General features: G+C 41.2%; 1 protein-coding gene across 1 annotated transcript; it reads right to left on the reverse strand.

Moving 5' to 3' along the window:
• Positions 1-4,136: 4,136 nt before the first annotated feature.
• LOC309822254 (uncharacterized protein C2orf78-like) lies at positions 4,137-9,000 on the reverse strand (the record flags this gene model as incomplete). The annotated part of the gene is made up of 5 exons (XM_082653995.1): positions 4,137-5,491; positions 5,541-5,544; positions 5,588-5,779; positions 5,869-5,930; positions 8,901-9,000. 5 exons carry the CDS (start codon positions 8,998-9,000, stop codon positions 4,137-4,139), a joined length of 1,713 nt encoding a protein of 570 aa, XP_082510121.1.
• Between the last annotated feature and the right edge of the window lie 272 nt (positions 9,001-9,272).

Genomic DNA, 9,272 nt, shown 5'->3' on the forward strand with positions numbered 1-9,272 from the left:
GGCCATCTCTGGTTTTAGATATCCCTGATTTGTTGAGACCGTTGCATTGTTTTGTTGCCTTTTATCTGTTTTCAAGATGGGAGAACAGGAACAAGGGAAGTATAGGTTATTACTAGGTGGGGTTGAATAAGTGGAGCAGCAAAATGCAAAGCAGAAAGAAGAGGGACCTACCATAGAGGGATATGATTTCCATTTTCAAGGCGCATTCATCCTATGCAGGGAGACAGCCTAACATAAAATTTGCCTAACAAAAAATATATTAACAGGTGGGAAGACTATCTCCCAGTTGAACAGCGGATGCCTGGGACGCGTTTCATTGCTGTCAAAGTTCCTTTAAAAAAGGTAAGCAAAAGTTAATACCATATTCTTCGAGAAATCTGAATTCACCATGTAGAGCCCTGGCTCTCAACCCCGTCGTACCCCATTTTCCCTTTTTATAGCAAATAATTTCTACTACCTCTTTTGCTATCCAGAAATGGAATTCATAGATAAATACAACCTACTTTTCTACTTAATTAATTAAAAAAAACCAATGGAATGCCCTAACTCTAAATAAAGAATAAAGTAATTTATAAGAAAGTAATATGTATCTCAGTATGTAAATGTTTGGGGATGACTATACTAGAAATAAAGAAATAGTCAGTTACTTGTACCATGAATGCAAAAAACTGCTTGGAGCTGGCAATACAGCGGTAGGCAAAATTGATGTGGTCCCTGCCTTCTGGGAGTTTACAGTCAGGTTAGGAGACCAACGTGAAGTAAACAAAGATAGAAATAACTATATAGAAGTGAGCTTATTTTCTGCCGTCTAATCTCTCCGGAAGAAAGGATCGTAATACCGCTTGTAAACTCCAGAGAAAGAGACTTTACTTTGAATCTCATATGTTAGCATCACAGGGTTTGAATAAATGGATAATATAATAAAGGATTTTAAACGCATGTTCTTTCTATTTTATTCTTTCTGACAGAGATTTGACAAGAATCTTGCTCCAGAAGAATGTTTCTCCCCCTTGGATCTTTTTTAACAAACTCCAAGAACACAACGAAGAACTTGGGCTGATTATTGACTTAACATATACTCGCCGCTATTATAAGCCAGAGGTAAATGGAACCCGTAATTGAAAATGACCTTCTTTCTGATACTCTGATAATTCATAGTAGTTCAGTAGTTATCATCTTATGCTAAGGTGAATCCTGGCCTTCTTTCATGGGTTCCAAAAGGGAAGCTAGTGGTTTCCTTAAATACACATTTGTAATTGCTGTTTCAAAATGAGATTAAAGATATGAATTGAACTGTAATATTTGGCAGTAGGCTCTAGATATGCTTAAGAAGTGCTATAAGCTTCCATGTTCTGTATGTTGAAAATGCAGTAAATTTTTAGTAAGAGTAGTAGTAGCCTAAAAGGAAAGCAAGGTATGTCCGTTATGTCTTTGGCATTTATGTTAAGCAGTTGCCTGAGCATGTTTAAGCAGCGGGGTAAAAGACAGTTGTTCTCTAAGTTTTATGCTTTCTTTTCCTAATACCTTCTGATATAGTACAGAAACCCATATATTCTCTTGGCCCATGTAGGACATACCAGTGCAAAAGAATTACCCTTCTTCTGACCTGTTCCATGGCCTTGGGAGACAGTAACACCTAATGTTTGTTAATATTTGTACAGCGGTTTGCCATTTAGAAAGTTCTTTCATATCCATTGACTTTGTGAATCTTCACAACAATCCTTTGCTGTTGAAGTGGAAGTAGTACTGATACCTCCTACTGAGTGCTTACTCTGCACTAAGCTCAGAGGGTAGACAACTACAATTACTAATTTTATGGACGATGAAACTGACTCTCGGACAAGGAAGAATTGAAATTTCAACTCAGTTGTTCCTCTTTTTTTCATTGTAGTAAAATATACATAAATCATATTTATTTTAACCATTTATAAATATGCAGTTCAGTGGCACTAACTACAGTCACAGTGTTGTGTAACTATCACCACTGTCTATAACCAAAACCTTTCCATCATCCTCAACAAAAACTCTGTAACCATCAAACAGTAACAACCCCATTATCCCTCCCACCGGCCCTTAGAAACCTCTATTCTATTTTCTGTCTCTATGAATTTGCCTATCCTAGGTACCACGTGTAAGTGGAATCTACTATATTTATCCTTCTATGGCTGGCTTATTTCACTAAACCTAGTGTTTTCAAGGTTCATCCGTGTTATAGCATGTAATGAAATGCCATTCCTTTTTTGGCTTAATGAATCCCACTGTGTGTATATACCATATTTTGTTATTCATCGGGTGATTGACACTTGGGTTGTTTCCACCTTGTAGCTATTGTGAATCATGCTGCTGTGATCGTTGGTGTACAAATATTTGCTCAAATCCCTGCTTTCAGTTCTTTTAGATGTGCAGTGTAGGTAGTAGCAGAGTTGTTGGATCGTACGGTAGATCTACGTTTAACCCTTGAGAAACTGCCAGACTCTTTTCTGCAGTGTCGTCTTGTCTTTAAACGATTATCACAAATTTTAAACATGTACAAAAGTATAAAAATACTGTGAGTGTTCCTTGTATACCCATGAACTCATCCAGCTTTAATATTTACCAACTGATGGCTGTCATGTTTTATCTATACCCCCACCTGTTTCACCCCATTCCACATTATCTTGAAGCAGCTCCAAGAGAACATGTAATTACATCTATATATATTTTTTTAATTAATTAATTTTTTTTCTGTGTTGGATCATCGTCTATGTACGAGGGCTTTCTCTAGTGGCGGCAAGCTGGGGCCACTCTTCATCGCGGTGCGCGGGCCTCTCACTATCGCGGCCTCTCTTGTCGTGGAGCACAGGCTCTAGACGCGCAGGCTCACTAGTTGTGGCTCGCGGGCCTAGTTGCTCTGCGGCTTGTGGGATCTTCCCAGACCAGGTCTCCAACCCGTGTCCCCTGCATTGGCAGGCAGATTCTCAACCACTGCGCCACCAGGGAAGCCCCAGCTATATATTTTTGGTACGTATCTTTAAAATATAGGACTTTTATTCCTTAATATCATTTTTTAATATTAAATACCCAGTGAGTGCTCAAATTTGCAGTTGTCTCCTAAATGTCATAAAAAATTGTTTTTAAGAATTTTGAGTTAGATCCAAATAAGGTCCACACTTTGCCGTTGATGGTTAGGTCTCTGAAGTCTTATTTAATCTCTAGGTTCTTCCTCCATGTCTCTCTCACTTTTTTTTATCCTCCTTGAATTTTATTTTTAAAGAAACCAGGTAATTTGTCCCGTCTAGATTTTGATGATTATATTCACCTCTCTAAGTGAAGTGGCACAGGAATACTGGCCTTGCCTGTCGTTGCCAGGATTAACTGAATAGTGCCTTAGCTGCCCTGGTGCTCAGGTGTTGAGTACACGGTGATTTACATACCAGGCCCTATTCGTGGGCCTCCTGATGCAGCAGCTCCCTTGGCTCTGCCCCTGTCGTCAGCTGCCCCTAGGATAACTCTGAGCCCTAGCCACCTCTCTGGTAGATTTCCCTATCCCCCCACTATAACCACGCCTGGATAAGGCAACTCAAACCTTTCAGAGATGTGTCCTGAACCTCTTGTTTTCTTAAATACCTATCTGGTGGTTGTGAGACTTAAGGCCAACCTCCCCAAGAGACTTTTTCTATTTCTCCTAGTAAACCTAGAGTCACCTTCTGTCATCTTCAACTCTACTCAAATTTGGTTCTTTCAACCCTGACCTCTGACCCTGCTTTTTACTTCTGCCATTTCATCCTCACTCCTGCTTCCTTTCATAAATCCATAAATCTCTTTTGGCCTTCCTAGCCCTGGGCCAAGTTCCTTCCTCTTTCCTCAGTTTTTACCCCTTTCCTTCATTCTCCCATCCAACTTTCAGTCCTTCCTTTCTCATGCAGACTTTGATTCCAACCCCATCAAAAACAAAACAAAACAAAACAAAAAAACACGCCGCAGTTAGCAGCATCTCAGAATTCAAAAAGTTTATTACTCATCTATTAATTCTATTACATTTTTTTATTCAGTTTTATTGTTTTAAAATATACCAATATAAATAAATTTATGCCTGTCTTATCTATATATGGAAGAAGAGCTGGTCCCCAAGGTGGCACCAACAATCCTAGCAGCTGTTACTTTACATATCCGTAGTAGTCAGCAATTTCCATTTCTCTTTGCCTCTCAATGAAAAATTGCACTTTCCCCAAAGAGGTGTATTTGGCAGCATTCTCACGTTGTTGTTGGGCCCGCCTCTTCATGGCCTCCCGCTCGGGCCTCTGCTGTAGTTCGATGGGCTTTGACATTACTGGCTCAGGAACATTGGGTTTCCTCCATGGAACTGGTTTCTTGCTGAAGTCTTGGAGTAGAAATGGGGTTTGGAGCTTGGCTGGGGACTGGTGCTTAGTCACAGCAGGGGGAACAGGCTCCCGCTGGAGAGAAGTGCATGATGAAGTTTTGTAGGGTGCAGGCCTAGGAGCAGCAGACGGAGGGACACTAGGCTGGGTATGGTCGGTCCAACCCGGTTGGGTTGGGTTGGTCACAGTTGGCTGAGCTCGTTTGGCAGGACCTGGCAAAGAGGCAGGAGCTGGCTGGGAAGAACTGACTGCAGCAGGTTGAGCTGAGTTAGTAGAAGCAGCGTGGGCACGGTCAGCAACAGCAGGCCGATGTGAGGCCGGAGACTGTGGCCTCCGAGGAGCAGGTCGAGCTTGAGGCTTGTCCCAGGCAGAAAAAGGCAGAGGTATCAACTTGACCTTCCCAGGAGGCAGCAGCTCATACTGGGATGGAGATGGACACTCTTTTTCAGCACTGCTGTCTGGGTTCTGGGCTTCGCCTTGAGTTTTCTCAGGGCCCTTACCCTCACGTGGGATATTCCGCCATGGCTGGATAGCTGGGGGTGGCTGGGGGTCTTTAGGGTTGCTTGAATTTCCCAAGACCCGACAGGAGGAGAGCCCAGTTCTCTTATCATTCTTCTCGCCCAGTGCATGAAAAACCCGCACAGCCTCCAGCATGCGCACGCGTAGGGCGGTTCGAGGCTTTTTAAAGCTCTCTTGGATAGGCTCAGTTTGGTGTTCCTTTCGCTTCGTCTGGGGAATTGTTGGCTTCTCTCCTGCCTTGACTTTGCTCCCTGACTGCTTATTCTCTTCAGCCTTCTTTCTTCCTCTGGTCCTTTTGGTCTTTTCCTGCCCGTGGCTCTTCGTTTTGCTGATCTTCCTGGATGCAGCTTTCCGAGGTTTGCCTTTAGAACCCTTGGCCGTGTTCACAGGAGCCCTGTCACTGACTGCAGCATTGCATAGAGCCACTTCTCCCGCTATCAGGCACTGTGGATTCTTTGGCTGGATTTTGGCCTTGGGAGCAGCATTGATAGGCTCAGAAGCTTTATGTTTGTTCTTTCTGGGTTGATCAGAGGGAGCCTTTATGACACTTGGCTTTTCCCGCACCTGATTCACCTTAATGGCTCTGTTGTCTTTGGCTTTGATCACGTTGGGACCTTTGGGTATAGAGGGACCATGTTATTGGGGTCTGCAGTTTTATCATACTGGGCTGCCATAAACATGGAGGAAGCAGCTGTGTGCTGGTCAGTGACGGCCAGAGTAAAGTCTCCAAGTGAAGAAGAATTCTTTTCAGTGCTTCCTGTGATGTCCCAGTCAAGAACACCTGGATAGGAAGCAGCTGAAGTGGAGATCTGGCTCTGGTCAGTAACTCCAGATAACGTAGTTATGCTAGACTGTTGGTGAAGGTAGGCACTACACGTGTGTCTGTGTCTGGAAGGAGGTACCTACCGGTAGCTGATGCCGAACCGACGGCAGGAGCAGAGACTCTGGAGAAGTTGCAGGCACTTCCTGTCAGGGAGGTTGCATTGCTCACCACAGGAAGAGAGTGCTGCAGAGAATTTAGAGTTCCAAGTAGAAATGGATTTTGGAAATTTTCTGTAAGAACAAGAGGGTAATGAAAACATCAGGGAGATTGATAAATTCTCACTATGTTTGAGGAACAGCATTATCTTAAGGTTCTTGCTATCAGGACACCTCTAATGTCAATACTTACTGAGAAACCAAAAATCAGACCGTTATGATGGTTGTAAGGACTGAGCAGTTTTACACTCTTCTGTATTAGCTGCCTGTGCTGCCATGTTGGGCACAGATGGGCAGAAGACCCAAGTGGTATGGCTCAGACATTGTTCTCTAGGCTGGAAGCAACCTTCTCCCTGCCCTATCTTTCCCTTCAGCCTGCACTAGTATTGACTTCTATGCTGTTTCCTAGACTGGAAGCATTTTAGAACTAGGAGGTCCTTAGAGAACTTCTATTTTCACAGTCTCATTTCATGAGGAAGGAAACTGAGGCTCAGAGAGGTCGGGTTGACTTGTTCAAGTTCTCTCATTATGTTAGTATCCTTACCAGGTTTCAGAACCTAAGTATCCTGACTTCCTTGCCAGGACGCTACTCTGAGCACGATACTGCCAGAAAGCAGGAGAAATAGAACTTACACTATAGGCAGTTTTTTTTTGTCCGTTAGAAAACAGTACGGCTATTACCATCGTGATCTTCAGTGTCTCACTTTGCTTGTGCAGTTCCCACGCTATTACCTAGAGTTCACATATAGCTCAGTCCAACTGGTAAATTTAAAGAGTCATTTTTACCCTCTTCAAGCCTGGTTTCTCATCCTACCTCAAAATGATTACCCGAAAGTGAATTTCTTAAGTGCTTTTGGAAAGAAAAATGTTATCTGATTACTTCAGATTACTCATCTGTAAAGTGGTGATAACACCACCACCAATAATAATAGCAGTAATAATTAATCCATGAATAAACTGGTATATTGTGTATGATTTATATGGAGGAAGATACAATAAGTTCTAGAAAGACAAAGAAACATCATGAAAAACATATTACATAACGAAAAAGAAATACATAGTTATGAAATCTGGGGTATGTGGCAAGTATCAGAGCATAATGAGTTTACCAACAAATGACATTCTGTACCATACATGCAATGTTATGAAAGTGAATTTTGCCCACTGTATTTTAGTGAATACTGTGAACCCAAAAACACGATAGAAGGTGATTTTGAATGAATTCCTAGCCAATACATACAGACAGAGAAGATATATCAGTAAAAATGCCTAAAGAGCAACAAAATTCAATCAATGTGAATGTATAGGTAGCCGCAATATATGCAGACAAGTATTTCAATGAAAACTGGTACAAAGCAGACAGCAAAATAATAAGTGTAAAAGAATTTCATTATTGTGCTCATTCATATTTTTACCCAGCAAGTAACAGGTATTCAGCCTGGTAGAAATATATATTTCAAAGAATAGAAATATATATTCAGCCTGGTAGAAATATTCAGCCTGGTAGAAATATATGTTTCTATTCAGCCTGGTAGAAATATATGTTTCAAAGAATAGAAATATATAATAAGCAGAAAGGAAGCTTAAAAAGTATCAAGAAGGTTTTTGTATTTATCCTAGAACTTAGATTATAATCATCTTCAACATCCAAGAAGATGACATCCCCAAACCTAAAAAAACCATCATCACTAGAATCCAGTTAAAAAAGATTTTCAAATGTAAGAATATCGAAAGGACTCCGCAATATTGTTCTAGATAAATGTGGATTTTTTTTTTTTTTTTTTTTTTTTGTCGCGCCGCGTGGGCCTGGCAATGAAAGCACTGAGTCCTAACCACTGGACCGCCAGCGAATTCCCTCAATGTGGAATTAGAGATGTGGGGCTTGACTGTTTCTTTTTCTTCTTAGGTAGCTAAGATCTAAAAACGAACGATGGCTGTTGATCAATGTGCTCTCTGTGTTAGGAAGGAAAGAACTGTAAAGATGAAAAGCAACCTTGCCTTAGAAGCTACATATCACACAAAGGAAATAGTCCTTCTGATTCAATCTCGAAGATATCATTTAAAGTGTTTAATTGGTAAAACGTCTACATAGTTTAAAAATTAGGAAGAATAAAACATTGAAAAGCAGACCCCTAGATAAGCACTTTGGTTTCTTGTATATAGGAAGCATGATTTCTAGGACATATTTCTAAAATGTTTACATTCAAGACTGTCAAGTGCCAACTGTATTCAGAGAGGCAATAAAAGCAAAAAAAAACACTGAGTATGACTTTTCTGGTAAGCTGCCTTTCTTGGTGATACCCTCTTCTGTCCTTACTTTCCTCTTAGTCTGTTAAAATAAGGATTTGCTACAATGAACTTTGTTTTGCCCTGCTCTGAGCAGAATTCACTCTATGCTGTTTGTGCTTTAATTTAAAATCTTTGGTTCCCATCAACATTCCATTGCAAACTACGTTTTTCTTGAGAGCTCCTCTATGCTTCCCCTCTTCGTTCTTATATTTTTTCCTATGTCTTGGTTCCTGTTGGCCTGTGCTGATGAAAACAATCCTAAACTTCCTTACGTTTCACTCTGTGCCTCCCTATATAGCCCAGTACTCTCCATCCTCTCTCCCTATTTTCTCTTTTCAACTAGTCGAAATACTAGTGGAGGGAGACCATTAGAGATGAAACATCTTGCTATATATTGCTAGTTTTCTATGTCACCTGGCTTTTCTGTGTTTCTGTTGAAACACTCTTGAGAAGTCTCCGATTTCATTTTCTACATGGGTACCCTTTAAGGCTCAATATTAGAAAAGACAGGGATCAGAGTGATCAACCAATGTAGTATCCTAACGTAGCAGGTAAGGAAAAAATCAGGCTTTGTGAGACAGTCAATGATTTGTCCAGAGTCACACAGATAGTAAATGCCAAAGTCAAAACTGAAATTAGGTCTCCAGACTTCTAGTTCAATACGTTCCCTCATTATTCCATGCTATTTTGAATCTACTAGTAAATTTAGGGGCAAAATAAATCTAACGAAAAACTTTAAAAAGTTTCTTTTCTTACCTGACATGGTCAGAGAAGAAGAGAAAACATCAACTGCAGATACAAGGGATGAGGAGGCAACAGCAGAGGATGTCTGAGTGGCTGCAGCTGAACGGCGCATGTGTCCAGTACAAAGGTCACTGGTTCCCGCTCACTGATCACTTATATGATATAGGAGAATGATGTCACAAAGCAGGCAGTTTCAAGGTATGAGATAGCCAATAGGGAGGCCCGATCCCCAACAGGAGGGCGGGGTTGGGTGGAGAGAGTGTAGGAGAGCTAAAACAACACCTAAATTTCTGAGCTCTGGGGAGGAAATCCTAGAAGACAGATTTACCTCCCCCAGGCTCTTACATTAGGGAAATCATTGCAACATTTCTTACAGACGTTCAT

This window comes from Grampus griseus (assembly GCF_964374135.1).
Source record: "Grampus griseus genome assembly, chromosome: 4".
In the NCBI taxonomy this organism is placed as follows: Eukaryota; Metazoa; Chordata; class Mammalia; order Artiodactyla; family Delphinidae; genus Grampus; species Grampus griseus.